This window comes from Poeciliopsis prolifica, unplaced genomic scaffold, assembly GCF_027474105.1.
Source record: "Poeciliopsis prolifica strain line A6 unplaced genomic scaffold, Auburn_PproV2 SCAFFOLD005, whole genome shotgun sequence".
NCBI lineage: Eukaryota > Metazoa > Chordata > Actinopteri > Cyprinodontiformes > Poeciliidae > Poeciliopsis > Poeciliopsis prolifica.
The window spans coordinates 11,050,411-11,068,850 of record NW_026562380.1 but is presented as its reverse complement, the minus strand read 5'-3'; the positions used below and the strand labels follow the sequence as shown (position 1 = coordinate 11,068,850).

General features: G+C 35.2%; 1 protein-coding gene across 18 annotated transcripts in view; it reads right to left on the bottom strand.

Annotated features, from left to right (window-relative positions):
- Window positions 1–18,440, bottom strand: part of kcnma1a (potassium large conductance calcium-activated channel, subfamily M, alpha member 1a) — a 145,953-nt gene that overhangs the window by 60,367 nt on the left and 67,146 nt on the right. For 15 of the 18 annotated variants that reach the window (XM_055029964.1, XM_055029969.1, XM_055029967.1 and 12 more), the window contains exons 4-9: window positions 12,347–12,440; window positions 10,793–10,904; window positions 3,571–3,646; window positions 3,188–3,263; window positions 2,498–2,668; window positions 30–121 (exon numbers count right to left, since the gene is read on the bottom strand). In XM_055029964.1, the coding sequence (XP_054885939.1) occupies window positions 30–121; window positions 2,498–2,668; window positions 3,188–3,263; window positions 3,571–3,646; window positions 10,793–10,904; window positions 12,347–12,440 (621 nt within the window). The remainder of the gene's footprint in view (window positions 1–29; window positions 122–2,497; window positions 2,669–3,187; window positions 3,264–3,570; window positions 3,647–10,792; window positions 10,905–12,346; window positions 12,441–18,440) is intronic. The other 3 variants (XM_055029963.1, XM_055029957.1, XM_055029959.1) reach the window with 1 other exon arrangement.

The following is an 18,440-nucleotide window of genomic DNA, read 5'->3' as shown; positions in this document are numbered from 1 at the left end:
AAAACAGCAGAACCATCTGGAATACTTACTTTCTCCCATTAACCGCACTATAGGAACCACCATATTTCTTGCGGTTTCCTATTAACTCTATGATTTCAGGGACGTAGCTGGCAAACATGGCCTAAGGAGGAGATAGAAGACAGAAGAAGAGACTAAAAAAAAGACTACTATGCCAAAGAGTGGGTAGTGGAGAATGTAAATCCAATTATTATTTTTTTTTTTTCTTAGATGGTAAATGTTTTCCTTGCTTATCTGTAGAGATATGCTAAGATTCATATATGGGCAGAATGTCTTCATGTGGAAAAATATTTTATTGCATCACATGTTTTAAGCCCCGCTATGTTACAATTCTTCAGACACAAATTTTGTCACAGCTGAATAATTGTCAGTCTGTGATGGCACCAAAAACCGTTCTCTGGGTGGCAGAAATTTAAAACTGAAACCTATGTGCCATGTTTTGTCCAACAAACACAGATGATCTGGCAGGTTGATTTGAAAAGGCCCACCTGATGGTTCACAGCTGCAAAACACATCAAGACTCATTTGTTGGGCTAGAGAATGAGCTGGATGCATTTGCAAAGTTACACAGCTTCGAAAGGGATAAGGGTTGTATTCAGTATGCCGTCATTAGGTTAGTCCTTGGTGTTCATTTATCAGTAAAAGCTTAAATATCAACCATAAAACTATAAGGAGAGGACATGCATGCGAATTAGGCTGATCAGCTCAGACAACTTTAAGTTTGACTGGCTCTGATTACTGACTGAACATTCAGAAATGTAAATGTAAAAAAACAATGTAAAAAAAGTAAAAATAATAATAATTTTCTCTGATCAGTGTAATGTCAGCTTGCACTACCCGCAACACTCTCTGGAGGGGGAGATGTTATTGTATCTTAAAGATTCAAAGCTTCCTATTTTTAGGATACAAATTAAGTCAAAGGAAGAACAGCAATATTAGGAAAAGCTGGGTTTTCAATGCAGGAATGACAGAAGAAATTTACACATTATGGGAAATTAAAGGATATTTCCATTCAGTCTATTAAGGCTGAGAGTTAGACATCATCAACACGAACTAAACATTTCACTCCTTCACCATGTCATAGTCTTTTGGTTTTAGTCAATTTGTTTCACATCAACGCTGACACTAGAATATAACATGGCTGCTCTGAATTAATAAACACTTTCATTTTTATCTCTTCAAATTATTCTCCAATATACACGTAGTTAGTCTTTCAAATTACACATTTTAAAAAATGCACACTTTTTTGCTTGCACTGCTAATAGTAGTCACACTGGTCACTGAGCATATTAATAAAAAAAAAAAAAGACAATGTTTAAGTTGGAAAACGGCTAGACCGTGCTTGGACTTGGACAGTTCAATACTGAAGCAGTATTATACTGAGGCAGACTTTATCATTTATTTCACTGCATTTTTAATTAGAGAAGAACTTAAAGAAGTGAAAAATGTGCATGGAAAACTCACATTCTTTGTCTATTGGAGTTCTAGATTACAGTTTTGTCTTGCAAATTACAAATATCTTCTTCGAGGAAGCACTAACAGAAGCCAAAGTACCACCACTGGTGCTTTTACCACTGCTCTAGAGAATACACACTGGGGTGAGTTACTGTGCTTATTGTACTAATAAAGGATGTGAAAGGATAAAAGATGTTAATACAAAGTTTCACTTCCTAAAAATTTCATTAATTTTATATTAATAATAATTTTTCAGGCACTGGTACTGACAGAAAGCACACTAAGTTGCTTCCATAAAGACTTCCAGAGCTTTCAGCTCTCTGAAAAACAATCTATCATCACGAGCATGAAGCCACAACATAGCATCACACATGTGTCGATAATATTTAAACTGTCACGGATCCAAATTCAGAAAAAGAAAAAAAAAACTGTGATTAGGGTAAATCCTTAATCCACAGCCCTCCAGCTGTGTGCCAGTGCTCATGAGTGCTTACAGGTGTGCGCATTCATGCATGCCTGTGTTTACGTTAATGTCCTTGTGGCAGCCCAACAGGATACTAGATTGTAAAGAAGTGAGGAAGGAGGGGGTTGCTGTGGTACCAGTCAGGCTGGCCTGAGCCTCATCTCTCTGCCCCTGTGTTTGTTGGAAATGTGGGAATAGACACAGAAGGAGGGGTGTCCTGAAACCGCAATTGCTTTTATAAGAGAATAATATAACAATATTATGAGACAGAAGCATATACTTTAATTCAACAGATATAGGAAGGACACATAAGGGGACCAGACAAAGAAACACTGGGACCTACAACTAGAGCAGACAGGATACAGTAGGCTAAACACAAGGATACTGACAGATACATAACAAGTACAGGTAAAGGCAACAAAGATTAAATTATTTAAAAACATACTTTTGTTAGCATATCACATATTTCATACAGTTTGCAGTCATGATTTAAATTAGGTCTAAATAATCTACTGAGGATATAAAAGTGAGGGTAGGAAGGAAAGAAATGTTTGATTTTACCAAACCACCAAGGATGAAGAAGACCATGAACAGGCGGCCCAGGGTGGTTTTTGCATAGACATCCCCGTAACCCACTGTAGACATCGTCACCATCAGCAAGTAGACGCATTCCCAGTAAGACAGCGACTGGGAATTTTCAAAGTTTTCCCATGGATCCCCTGAGTTTTCCACCTACAGTTGAAATGGGAACAGAAATAGTGTGGATGATTATTCATAACAATCATCAGAATGTCCTAAACAAATTTCTTAGAAACAAATTTCTTAGAAATTTGTTTAAAAACATATCCCAGCCAGCTGGGATATATTTTTTCATTATATCAAGCTTTGACCACCACCTAGTGGTGATATTTTATAATGCATGATGTGTTGCTGAACAAGGGTGTTATACAGTTTATAACAAATTACATAAATTATGTCAATTTCATTGTTTGACTAGTTAGTGTTTGACAGCATTTAATGAAAGAAACAAGATAAATAGGGAAGAACAGCTTTGTGTCGTTGTCATTATTTGCATATTGATTTTATTTCTGCACAGCTATAATGAACATTAATTACCAAACAGGGCTTCAAAGTAATACCTGGTGAAACTTTCTGTTGCTTATATGTCAAAGGTAATTTTTCTATGAAGTGAATAAGGTGATTACTTTGCCATGTCAAACTGTTGCTAATGCTATGTTAAAGTTTACCTACCAGATGTATAAATCCAGCCGCTGTGAGCCACGTGCTTATAAAGATGGAACACAAGTTCACCAGCTTGATGGAATTGCTGGTTTGGAGACAAACAATGAGACAAATTACAGAGAAACACCTGACAACAAGAACTGGTTCCATACTTCAACTGGCCATAAAAATTTGTATAAAAATATAAGTTCTTAATGTAAAAGGAAAATACTTTTTAAATACATATCTAGCTTTTAACTTTAATGTTTTATTTTGCATGCAGAGAAATTATTACAATTAGTCCTTAAATATGCATAAAAATTAAGATGAAGATTATTGGGTATAAACATAAGGTGGTAAAAATGTAAATTATTGTTTCAAGTTTTAATACATGAAAATTTTATTTTTCTTACCTTGTTTTCAAAATATTTAGGAACTGTAATATTTCTGAGAATTGAATCAGTCTTAGTGCTCTCAGAAATCTTAAACCTGTTTGAAATAGAAACACATACAGAAAGGGGATGAGAGTACAATGTATGACAGAAGGAGATCATTTTAAGGAATGAAACAAAACTTCAAAATGAAGTATTTGGATAGAAACAAATGGTAGAAAATAGTTCAGTCATGGATGGGAAAATATTCATACAATGGCAAACGTTAGTATGGAGGTTATGTGGAGAAAGACTCCATGAAGGACCAGCAAATCATCATTGTTGTTTGCTGTAAACCATTCTAATCCCAGGAGAAATGTATGTACACCTTTAAGACCAAAGTAAATTGCTGTGGTAAGAATTTCCACTAATATATTCTGCACAATCAAAAATGTCTCACCATTTTATTGAATATTTATCAGACTACTAAATAAAACCACAACTCCAGATTGAAGATACGTCAATGCTAAGGCTCTTACCCCAGTTGGAGAGAATGTGCATACAGGACCAAAGTGTATGGTAAAATCCAGTCTGCCCTGTCTTGTCATCCTGGCCATGATGGCTCTGCCTCACCCTATATCCATTCTGAAAGAGATCTCCGCAAGACTTCTTTCGCCTCCACGTCTCCTGGAGGTTCTCCAAGTTAACATCGCAGTGTGTACGGCGGTAGACGAGCAGTTTAGGAGGAATCATTGTTTCAAACTTTCCAATCGTAGTCAGAAAATTATTTGAGACAAATTATGTCTAGGTTTCTGGTACAATTATAAGACAAATTTCCAACAAAAATCGAGGGCTTCAGACTGAAGAGCTCTAGAAGTAAACGGTTGTCATGAGAGTCCAGTCTCAAAATGTCTATGTGATCAAAATGTCAGCTCTAATAAGTGTTTTTTTTCCCCTCTTAGTTGTGTTACAGTGCCCTTAATCCCCACTACACAAACCGATTTACCTATCTCTAGGCCCCTGTGAGAGCATTACCGTTAACTCCTGCAGAGCTCTCTCTGACTCCATCAGCACACAGCTGTGTTGCACCTAATTTTCAAAAAGGTCTGCATCCTGCCAAGGATTAGCAGATATGAAAAATAATTCAGAGGGGAAAAAACAATAATCCTTATTCAAAAGGGGGGGGTGTTCTGCTTTCATTGTGGCATTTCAAATCAACTCTAATAGTGGAGAAATCTCCAGTGGCATCATATTATCATTATTCCCCACAACCCTGCAGGCATAAGCCGATATAGACAATGGATGAATGATATGACAATGATGATAAAAATCACTAACAATTTACATTTCTTATTAAATTTGTGAATCAAAACTAACCTCTATGAACAGCAGCCAAACAAGAACACATTTTCACAATTAGAAGTTGGAATTACAAAAAAAATATAATGTGTCTCAACAGACGTATATTTTTATGCATTGTTTGCATAGAGTGTTTGTACTCACCATCTCCTTTTATTTTCAGTTACAAATGATCTTGTTCTCACTTTGTCCTTGCTGCTTTATGACAGAATGTTAAATTATTTTTTTAGGGAGTTGCTTAGGTTTTGTTGCAGCTCTATAAAATATATCTTGTTAAAAATATCCTTGCTATAAATTTTTGGAATAAATTTGTAAAATGATTTGAATGAAGATACATTTTCTGTGAGAGTGAGCATGTTACACTATATATTTATGATGTTGCAAAACAGAAATAACACTAATAAATAGCATTTTGTCAGGTTATATTTATAATATTTTAATAATACTACTGACTTCCTAGTTGGGAAATTAAAAAATGCAAATACAGAGTTCTTGCATATTAAATTAATTCAGTACTTAAGAATAAACTAATCAGTCAGTCTGTTCCTGCCCAACTATAATTTTAACAGATATGTTTATTCCCCCCCCCCAAAAAACAGAAACTGCTGGGAAAATTTATATTTAAGAGAGACAGTCTTTCAGAATATAAATCTTTATTTCCATAAAGACACATAAATATGGGAGATTTGTTCTTATATATATGCAAATTAACTCATTTGCATATAAACTAAACTATTTGCGTGTTTGTATTATTTTAGGAGCAGATCTGTCTGTGCAGTTTGAGATTTTGACAGACACTAAATATTTGGTTAGAATAAATTTACCACTTTTCAGACAACAATGTAGCTTTATGACTTTGCTCCTCTGTAATTAACTGTACAATTACATGTCCAAGTAACTTTACTCTGTGGTGAAAATGATCACAGCATAACAGAATGGTTTTACTGAGGGAATTTTTTTTTTGTTACCCACTTTGATATATATTCAAGCTATTGAGTCTATTTATATTTGTCTTTCATTTTTGCCTCTTTCATCATTTAAAGTTGAAATATCAATATTTGCACCATTTGCACCTTTTATGATCAACAAAGTCATACCAAAAAAAAATCATCGGTTTGAAAGTTGTTGTCTCAGTCATCTATTTTCATTAAAGTGCTTGAAGTGTTCAAAATTAAATTTTAAATTTGTGCTAGTTTAACTTTTAAATGTTTAGTTTATAAAGAAAGTAGGAAGCAGTAGTTTGGTGATATTTGTTGTTAACAAGAAATCAGAATTGGCTAAATTTAGAAGAGAGTCCACAAAATCCCTCATTAGTACAAAAAATATATTTTATTTGAGTAACTTATGTTTATTTAAGCATATGAATGGGTTGTTATGATTACAGCCATGTTCATATTTATCTGAGAATATTCTCATATGCAAAAATCTGCCTTGTTGGATAAATAATACTGAGTTTGCTTCCAAACTTGGACTTAGATTTCACTAAATTAGTTCCACCACACATCAACACTTTGGTGAATGGTTGTTTTTACTCAGTTAGTATGAAGCATTTGTGTTTGTGTTCTGCTGTGGATCCGTGTATGTCAGCAGTAGTTTTTTTATATATATATCTTACGCACTGCATGCTCAAAACTCACTTCTAAAGCAGAAGCAAATAAAAAAAAGAAATATCAAATTCATAAGTATAACAGATGTGCTTGAAATCTCTCACTAATATGTCACTTTACATGCATTAGCATCCATGTGTCTAAAAAAATCTCAATGAAATTCCCTTCCATTGAGTACATGATTCTGAATGTGAAAATCTCTTTGACACATGCCAAATCCTATTGCACTGGCAACTATCATAAATACACACACACACACACGCGCACACACACACACACACACACCAGCTCACATGATGCTCATTCAAGAAGGTCTTTAGGGGTTGTGCCAATGCTTACTTCACTGAGGTTTACAAGGCATAGTTCAGCCTCTAAGTCACGTGTTTTGGCAGAATTGTTTTGTCAATCAGCAGTCAGAGATGTTTCATCTGAACTAATACTAACAGTCAACTAAGCCAGGCTTAGAATACATGGTGTTGAACTGCTCTTATCAAGCAAACACAATGGCCACTGGTTCTTCTTTCATTCATAAAGAACACAAGATCAACAAATATCAATGTCTTTGGGCTAAGATAGCAGTTATAACGCCAATGCTTGCCCTTTATATGCTTACTGCCAGTAGCTTATAGAAGATGCAGTATAAAGCAGTTGCACTCACGACCCTGTCAGGCACATAAGCCTCTTTCATCACCATAAGGGATAAGAGAACGGTCTACTAACTCTCCACTAGGAGGCAATAGAAAGTAGGAATTAAAATTGCTGCCTCAAAGCTACAACACTAAAACTTCAAAACTGCCTTTTCACCCTGCAGTAAACAGCTGAATATTACTAGACAGATTTGCACAGTCAAATATTTTATTTATGTTTGAAGTAATTTATTGTAAAAGTAATTTCATGTTACAGATGGGGGGGCATATGAAAGCAAAGGCTCAGTAACCACGAGATCTATGAGCATCCTTCAAATAACCACATGCTTATCCCACCCGGTCTCTCCCTCGAGAAAATGTGGGTTAAAGTTGTTAAAGAAGATTAATTTCTCTTCCTGTAGAAGCAGAACTCTAAATGCTCTTCTAACATCAGCCCCACATCATTATTCTCTTAATCAACATCCAAATTAAAGGAGCAGAAAAGAACAAGCACTGAATTGTGAAACATTATATATTCTTCTATAGGGCTCATAATAAGTGGATACTCCATGTCAAGGGTGCAGGATCTCTGGCAGGGGCCTTTTGATAAGCACACCTATGGCAGACTTCACATTCAGTTTACAGAGTGTACAGAGGAGTGGTGAAATTGTGTTCTAAAACCACTAAGCCTTCTCCTAAATAAAACCTGAATAGAAAGTAGTACCAGTTACAGATTAATACACCAGAGACCTGACATGAGCCTGAAAGCAAGCACAGAAAAGACAAAGTAATTTATCTAATTTCCTAAACAATAAATCCTCAATGTTTTCAACTCAAACACATTCTGAATAACACACAAACTGAGTCTTAGACCAACTAATTGTCTTTATTTTCCATTCACAACATGACCTCGTTCCCTTGTTATTTCAGAGTCCGTGAGGCATATTATAAACGCTGTCCTTGACTGATTCAGAATGCTAACAGATACTTTCAGCACAACATTGGTATTCTGCAAGCTATCAGCAGCCTGTTTGGGTTCACCAAATTCCACTGCTATGCACAGTTCATTTAAAAACTGTCGTTTTGAGCAGTTTATGACACATACTTATGAACAACAATGTGAGTATGTAGCATTATTACTGGGCGTAATGTGTAGAAATCCTTAACATTTATTAATTTGTTTAGACCGTTACACATCTTTCAATGTACTGAACAGTGGCCATGAAATATTTTTCCACAAATTTCATGCCAGACATCCCTGGAGTGGTTGTAGCTGAAAACCTCAATTAGTCTCATTGCTTTGAGTTTAATTATTTACAACAATATAAAAAAATAATAATAATTGATTAATTAATTTTAAAAAAACTTGTGTGTTACCAGTTTTTATAGGGGAGATGTATTTCTGGGGTGTTTCATAAGAAACTGGTTGACTTTTCAGTTTTTATTGCAGTTGTCCAACAGTTGGAGATTTGTTTTACTTCCCTAAGGATCCTCTTCAATGTGCATAATTCCTAAAAACAAAATGTTTCTCTGACACTGATTTAAAAAAATGTAATTATTTTCTTCACTATAAATACTACATGGAACAGTTTTAAAAATAATGTTTGAGTAAATTAAAGATTAAAAATAAGTTTATTAGGTACATTTGTATTTCAGGAATTGTTCAGGATTTTAATAAATGATATTGTAGCAAAATCAATTAATAATTTCAGGATTTTTGCTATGTTTTTGATATTTTATATTAATCTATTGCAATATGGAATTAATTGCTTTCATTCTTTCCACTGAATGAAAATGATTGAGGGGGTTGCTGCAGGTCTAATAAAATAAATGTAGTAATGCTTGTAAGACACTACCCTTTATATGTGCACAATCTACTTTAATCACCACCACTTCAAATTATTTACCTATTTTTTTTTTTTGTAATCTTCAAGAAATTACAATCACAGACAAAAATGTCCTAACTGAGATTAAGACGATTATTTCCCCCCCTCCATTCTGTTGTTAGTTTTCCCTTATTTTTTTATTTTTCTATTGTCTTCAGGAGCTTTCCCTTTGCTAATCTTTCTGCTTTGCAAAATCCTTTGAATAGGTGGTTATAAGCAGGACTAAAAATGTCCCTTTGGGTTTTATGTCAGGAATTCTACACTTATTTCTTGGGAAAAAAAAAATAGCTATATTACTTCCCCAAAAGAAATATACTCATTCCAAAATTCAGGCACAGGGATTTTTAATATTCACAGGTGATTCCTCACTAAAATAATATTAGCTAGCGGCCACACCACTGTTTCACATTTTTGCATCATCCTCATCAAGACCCTAACACCCACAGCTTCCTTTGGCTGAGATGAGGACACCTTACATCATGAGCAGCAGAAAGAAGAAACACTTGCTCTCTTCATTCATTATGCTGTTTTTCTTCTCCGTGAAAATCTTCAACGATTCCTCAGAAAGCTTCTGAAGTAAGGCTTTTAATTATTTTAATTTGATTTCTATGGTGAATTATGTACTACAACAAAAGAGAATTTTGATCCACTCTCAATTTCAAAATTTGCTAAACACAATACATAAAAACAAACGTCACCTTCTAATTCATTTTCTTTATTTCACTGAATGAACAATCTCCTACATTATTGTGCTGATTTCTGAGCATTTAGTTGTGAATAAGTAATAAGATAAACAAAAAAACATAACTATTATGAAGTGATTTTGTTGCTGGATGTTGGAGAATTTCAGAAATTTCTCACTCACACTCAACTCCCATATTATTTGTGACCATATTTAGAATTTATGTAGCTGCAAACATTAAAGTAGGCATGAAATAATCATTTTTAAGATTATTGTATATTAAGCTTATGAACTGACCTACAGTGGCAGCATTGTCCTTTCATATAACATTATGATCAAAAACAACACCAAATGTTCAGGTAAAAAGCACCCTATAGATCAGACAATGTCAGTATTGGCAAACATTTAAATGTAGATGCTGTGATCATAAAAAAACCCAAAACAATTTGTGGATTAGAGCATCTCTGGTTATGAGCCCTGAGGTTTTTTCAGCATCTTATCAGAAGTAGACACAAAGTGAACTCAAAAAAAGAGCAGACTTGGAAAGAAACTCTTTTCTCTGCAGTATAATTTAGGTCACGGTTCTCTGAACACAGTGGGAAAAGTAGGTCGTTATGTAATGCAGGTTAGGGTGTTTTCCAGTCTGCTCATGCATGAGTGAGTGCAGCAGTGTATACTGGGATCACACATGCTTTTGCATTTTTTGAGTGGGTGTGAATGAAGCTATTAGAGGGCAGTTATTGACTACTGTGAGGCATTACAGGTGCAATTCCTTAACAAAACTACTAAATAATCTGAAGCCACACACACAGAGAATCAAGAAAATTACAGCCCCATTCTTTCACTCCCATCAATCCATTTACTCTGCTGTGTCTGTGTTTGCTGAAACATCAGAGGAACCTAGCCCTGTCACTTCTAATGATGAGGGAAAGTTGACTGCAGCCTCAAGCAACAAGGCCTCAAAGGGGAGACAGACGGGAGGACCGGGAGGCTCAGGGAGAAACGTAGATGTATGGAAAAAGAGGAGGGCATGCAAGGATAGAAAGAAAAATGTAATGGGGAAAACAGGATTTGTTAAATCTTACCATATATATTTAAACTTACCAAGCCAGCTTCTGTTTAAGTATACAGAGACGAATACAGGGGGGACGGTGAAGAAGTCGACGACTGAGTTGACCTCCAGCCAGAACCACAGCTTGTCATTGGCTGCTATAAACTGCCAGAAAAGAAAAGTAACAATGCTACTCAGTAAAGTGACTAACCTACTTCTATTTAAACAGCGACCACAAAATGGCCCAGTTGTTTTTTCAAACGTATTTGTTTTTTCAGCAATGATGAAGAACTATTTAGATGACAAAAGCTTCATCACAATTGCTGAATCATGCAAACCAATGGCAGCGTAAGCAGCTTATGTGTTTATTTATTCATTCATTCAGGACGTCAAGCTTGTTTTTGCAAAATTAGATGGCTGCTATGGTTATTACAATAGTGCCAGTTTAAAATGTAGAGATATTGTATGTATGATCCAATGAGGGTTTCCTGCAAAACAGTAATTTTAACACCCATTGCACACAATTTATTGAATTTAAATGTGTACTATCACGGACAAAAATATTTACAACTCAGAATTATGCATTAATGAGGACAGTAACAAAATAAGCTGTTTGAAGGATGCTAAAGCTTTTGTCTAGAAGATTTTGTGCAGCATTGGTATTCCCTCGAAATTAGACATTCGTGCCTTGAATCCAGTTATCTTGAACATCACTGTATGTCATTTATGTGACAGACTCCAACAAAAATAGTATGGTTTTCAAAATATTCAATTAAACCCCATTTACACTGATAGCCATAAATCACATGGATTTATTAGTTATCGCCTAACTAATAAACCCAGTGGTTCTGTGAAGGCCTCAGAGGCTCGTTAGATAACAACCAGCATCATAGAGACAGAAGAAAACAGAACATGGTCACTGATAATGTTGGGCTGTGTAATACAAAAGCATCCCAAGCTCTGGACATCTCCCAGCTCCCTTTCGTTCCCATCACCCTGAAATGCAAATAATATAGATAAATAGCAACTGCAACTTACTTAGGAGAATAAAAATCAGAAAAGGAGTGAAGAGTCCAATTATAACTCTGATGAGCTACAGAGATCTGCAGCCAAGGTGGGGAATATTATTATTATAACCATTAGTAGTGCACACCACAACTGTGGCCTTAGAGAACAAATCAACAATTGTTGAAATGATGAATAAAATTTACAGTTTTAAACTTTTACCACAGCCTTTGTGGGGGACACAGAAAAAACAGGGAAGAATTTGAACTGAATTTGACTTACAAGTCAAATGTGTTGCTTTTACAATGAAATACAATTAAAGTTCAAACCTAAGGACAGTCCATGCATTCTGATTGAGCTTAAACTATTTTTGAAGGGAAAGGGTTTCTTTCTCTTGATGTACAAAAATGATTTCCCATAATTGTGGCAAATTATGTTTTTTTTTATCTGAGGGGGACTGGATACAAATGTACCCAACACTTTTCAGATTTTTATTAATAAAAAGCAAATCTGAGACGCACTAATAATTTTCTTTTGACTGAAGAATGTGTGTGTATAATGTACATGCAGGTCTGCGTGTGAATGCATGTGTGTCAGCTTACCCGCAAGCCAAAGTACAGGAGGAAGAAGACATTGAAGGCCATATCGATTTGTAGTGTAAAATCTTTGTAGAAGTTCTGGCAGGATTCTATAGGACTGGAACACAGAGGCAGAAACACAGGTCAAATGCTTGCGAACAGACAACATGTCTCTTCTACTGTACACCCAAGTTGAGAGGAGCTTAAATAAAATGATGCTGACTATGTCAAATTATGATGCTCATCAAATGTGGATTAGAAAAAAGTGTTAGTCTTATAAGTTACTAAGCAACCTCTGGTAGGTACAAGTAATTTTATCAAAAAGCGGATTTCAAAATTTCATAATTCACTTCCAGATTTCTTCATAGCCACTACTTGTAATTGTTGCTTGTGTTCGACCCAGTGAGCCAGGCAAGGACTGAGAGTTACATGAAAGCCTCATTGCAGTGCCAATCACACACAGATGAAACAGATGAAAAAGAACTGAAACTCCAAGCTGCTTTGATGCAACAGCACGGATGAAATATTTAGTGCCTGTCAAACCCGAATAATATAAAGGATATTTCCTCAGCTAAAGAGAATCCAGGAGTGAGCTTTTTAAAAAACAAAAAAAGGAAGCTGGAGATTAATTATTTGCAATCTTTTTGTTCTCTCCAAAAATGTGCCTTTGTAGAAACAGAGTGATGATTACCCATTAGGAAGTGAGTGTCTAAACACAAAACAAGTAATCAACTCACTCTATTGTTCCTTTGGGTATGGGCTCATTGCATTTTGCTACAGAGTAATGGGGGGAATTCTGCTCTTACAAAAACAGTAATCTGCTTAATTCATAGACTCCTACGAAAGTCCAGTCAGTATGTTCAAATCAATATATATATTATTTTTTTGTGCTAACAAGACAAGACAAAGAGACAGAAACAAGTTCATACCATAATGTAATTTACAGAGGCAGAAGATAGGCTTAATCTTCATATTAAAATCACATGCTTTATTAAAGCAGCTGAGCTCCTATTTAAGAATATCTCTTAAATAGGTAAACAACCAAATAATTTATGATTGAGTGGCCTGACACACTTATACTAACTAGTAAGACCTTCGGTATAAAGACAAGAAAAGAAAATCAATCTTAGCACCAGGGTTAATTTTTTCTTCTTTTTTTTTATTAGAGCCATAGGGAGGAAAAAAAAAAGACAATTCACATCTCACTATGCACACATGCTAATCATTGCTGACAAAACATTGCACAAAAATAAAAATTACAAAATTATAATAGCACCAGAGTTAAATAGACAGACAGACAGACAGACAGACAGACACCCATATCTACACAAATACACAGATGGTGAATACTGAAGACACCATTTGGAGTGGTCACTGCTGTTCTCCCCCTCAGGCTAAGGTCTGGCCTGATTCTGAATAACTGCTAATCTTATGTCATGTGACCCAAAACATAACATAAAAATAATGGCAGAAAGCAGAAGGGTCCCTAGGATTGAGGGAATTTGCTTTGCTTTATCAGACTGAGTATGCACATTTAATTTCAGTTATGTACATGTTGCATTGAGCCTTATCATTAACTAGAGTACTTGGAAAAGTACACAGTGGTTTCTCTGTTGTATTAAGATCTCAATGGGAAATGACAACCTCATCATTTCACTATGTGGGTGTTTTTCACTGCTTGTTATTTCAGAGCAGCTGAGTGTGTTTCAAACCACAGAAAATCATAATGTGAGCCAGGAATAAAAGCAAAGACCCAATTTTTAATACAACTTCACACTCAGATGAGTACAACTCCAGTCAGGAGTTATATTTACTCATAGACATGAGTGTCACGATGATTTGGGGCTTTTAAGAATGCATTTTAACTGTTTTCTTTCATAAATACAACTTCACTGATTTTGGAAAAAAGAAAATGGGTTCAAAACTTTGGCTTTTTTGCCAATTACCTTTTATTCATACTGGGTGAAAATGAACAGGCTTAGATAAATACATACCATCATGAAGGCTAAACTATCAGAAGATCTGGAATAAAGATATTTAGGGCACAGCCAGGAAACAACAAAATGGGTCATTATTTCATCTTTCAGCACAAAACATAGGGTGAATGTTTACAGCTGAGGTCTAAGAACAGTAGAGGAATTACAGATGAAGTACAAGGGGGAATAATCAATTGCCTTTATTTCTCTTTGTATACCTAAGTATTATGAAATGTTTCCTGGGAAACTTAAGTGCTGTCCTATTGGAATGGGTAGGAGTATTGTACAATGTTTTAATACATTTAATGAAACTGTTTGGAAGGTGTTTGGTTTCTTTTATTATTATTTTTTCAATACCTTAGCTGCCAGCAAGACGTATTTTACATACCTTGGAAGACGTTGCAATCTGCGAGTCTGCCACTAGATGTCAGTAAATTTAATAACCTATTTGTTTAGATGGGGTTGAGAAATCGGTTTGCATAAAGCATAAACATACACTTACAAACACTTAAAATTCTATAAAAACAAACAAAAGGAATACTACCACTGCAAATAAGATGTGGGTTGTATTTATGCAATGAATCAATCAACAAGATTAAAGTAAATGTCCAGAAGTGATGTTTTTAACTTCCACTCTTCACTAGAAACGTGATGCATGTTGCACACAAATTAGCTTCACGCAGAACTTAGCTTTATTTACTGGGCTTAAATTACGTCATACTAACCAGGTGTTTGTGTGACTGAATTCCTTCACGTGAATCCTTTATCAAAGAGGGGACAGGTAAGACAAGACATGTTGCCAACGTGTGATTTCAATGTCACTTTACACTCTACAATCACAAGGGATCTCTGGCAACACATTGCCAGTGTTCAACAGAAAATAGATCTGCCACAGTTCTTATTACTCTTTAAGGGCTGGCAGAGCCTGGGGTTACACCACTCTGTCTGACAGGAGGAGGACACCAGAGAAGAGAAAGAGCATGGGAAAGGAAGAACACTTAAGGACAGGAGATCTAAAACGGATTTAAAAAGGCTGAGCACATCTGAAAAACATCAATGGAAGAAGATCCAATGTCCCAGTTAGCATAAACAAACTTTTCAGACACCTATGTTGTTTTGTCTGGAGCATGGACATCTATTTTAAGATGCACAATTCTTCCCCATCATGGTGTCCTCGGCTCAAGAACACCAGAAAACACAGCCAGAAAGGTAAAACCCATCATTCTCAAGGGCAACAGAAGGTGTTGACGATGACGTTCCAAAAATAGCACAAAACACCTTCAGTCAGTCAGTGGGAGCCAGTCCTTCGTCAGCCCGGACATGACCTTGGATAGATGCAGGAGCGACAGAAAGGCCGTCCCTCGAGCAAATAATAACAACGCACTGCTGCCCACTTGACTAATGCTCAACCGTAGTACAACACACACCAAATAAGAGTCATTTCTGTGCTGCACAAATGTCTTCCTGCTGTACTAATCTTGCACAATTTTTAAATACTGAATCAATTGTTGAATTTAATTCTTTCAAATTGGGAATATGCATAAAATGTACTTCATACAAATATGATTTTATTTAGGACCGTATGTTTTTCTTTCATGTGGTGTTCTGAGAAGAATGAGTCTTGTGCATGTAAGACACACTGAAAAGAGGGGGAGGTGAAGCTGAAAGGAGACCAGATTTGCACCTAAATGATTGATTTAGGTCAAAGCACCATTACTAAACTAAGAAACAGTTAAGTGCCTACAAAGATAGTGGAAGAAAAAAAGAAAAGTCTTCCAGGGACGCTAAAAATAGATGACTCCATTTTTATGTGAACTGAAATGTCTCGCATCCCACTACAGACATTTCCCCTACCGAGTCATTTAAAGCACTCTGTGAATGAAAATAGCACATCACCAAAACAAACACAGACATTATGCAGTGTGGCTAAAAATAAAACAAAAAATAATTAGCAAACATAGCAATTAAACCTTTGAGCAGCAAAAATTACAATGTGGATTGCTAAATATGGAATCCCCATGCACACATTGTCCTATTCTCTTTTTAGTCTGACCGCAAAAAAAAATACTTCAACCAAAACAGTTGAATCTGTCAGTAACACAGATGTTTTTCTGTAAATTAATATATGATTGAATTAAATTATATTAAAAAGTTGAACAAAAGTGGATATTTTATTTAAGTAAATATTTCAGTTAAATGGATAGTTATGACTTGCAGTTTCTCACTCAGAATAAGTAACTAATTTGTGTCAACTACAACTTGAAGAAATTATCCAAATCAGATCATTTACAGCTTGATTGCTGCAATAAGATTAAAAAATATTATCTTGATAAGTAAATAAACCATACTGAATAAAACAGGTCATTTTTATGATCAGTTTAAATACCAGAGATGGTTTTTAAACATTGCTTTAAATACCAAATTTAAATTTGGTAATTAAAGCAATGTTTAAATATCAAATTAAACAAATTTTTAAATACCAAAGTCTTACAGACCAGGTCAGAAATATCCATGAACATTTAAATTTTTTTTTGTTAATATTTAGTACGTTGATTTGAAGCTTCAGAAGCTTCTATACCGACCACTGCAGGAATGCTGTAATATGAAAATAATCTAACCAAAAGTTGTATAACACTAAATGATATAAAGATTTTATAAAATTAAAAAACTTTGCACCAATAGGCAAACAATTATAGCTATGTAATTAATTTGTATGTTCTTTTGTACACAATGATCATCACCAATCTTCTAGTCTGGTGTGGTGCTGCTGTCCATGGTGCTGAGTACTCAGTTTGATACTGCTATAATTTAAAGAAGTACAATAGTCTAACAATTAAACCATGTGGATTATTATGTATTAATCAAGATAACTTAAAATTATATAATTTAAACATGTTTATTTTCTATAGCATATTAAAAGGTGGCCAGTGTAGAGGTGACAAGGGTTTTGTTGAAAAGGCGATGATGTGTTGATTAAGACCTGATTATATAATTTTACATGGATTTCAACATGTATCATTTACTGTACATGGTGCACTATTATGCAGGAACTGCAGTATAGATGCAGCACAACACCATTACTGGGTAAAGTATATCTAGACTTTACATCCAAAATGAGTCTTTTTCCATTTAAACTCAATGTAAAAAGAAATATATCAGTGCTGTTCATACGGCTAAATGATTGTCTTTGCTTCTCACACTGAATTGATTCACCTCTAAAACATCTGCTGTCACCGAAATATCAATCAATCAACATTTCTGTGCTTTATGAATCATCATTAACCTCCCAAAAAATTATAAGACAAAGGGATCAGAATAAGCAATAAGTTTGAGTTTTCTTGCAAGGGATTAACAGTGACAGAACAATTGACATCTCCTGTAATTCAATGAAGTTTTCTATTAAAACATTTGGAAAAACCTCTTTTTCTTTGAGAGAGGCAGAGGTTCCAAAATGATAAGTGAATGCTGTGATTTTTTCACAATTAATGTCTTATTATCTGTTAATATATTGTTGACACCAATTTAGTAGATAAGACATAAAGCTAAAATGAGAAAATAGACCTCTAGCTAATAAACTGCTGGCATTCAGAAACTCCACCTCATTCAATTAGTCATCAGGTTTGGCAAAACCGTCCCCTTTGTATGTTTTATAAACTCCTGTCATTCTTTTAAAGACTAAAATATCACCTTTCCTACATCTAAATCAAGACGGAAAGGTCCTACTCAGGGCTACCATTTGTCGTCAGAAAGTCCACAGAGTACGCCTTGCTCCTCTGCCATATTTCTCACCTTACTCCATTAATTAGTCATTAAGTGCTGTTTCTTTTTTCAGAGCTGTCATTGATCTCACTCTACTGGTAGAGTTACAGCTACAAGATGCTGCCTTTAAGGTATGTTGAATGCATTTTAAAAAATTACACAACTTCTCCTGCCTTTTAACGTGACTGTGCAGGAGCGTTCACACTTGCACACACATGCACACACACGCGTTTGTGTGCATGTGCATGCATCTCACTGTGCATGTGTGGCACCCTGAGATCGAATGGGGAGAGAAATAGAAACTGAATTGGAGCAGGAACAAGGGCATCCCTTTAGGAGCACCCTGTAGAGACTTTGTCCTACATTCCTCTTTGTTTCATGGG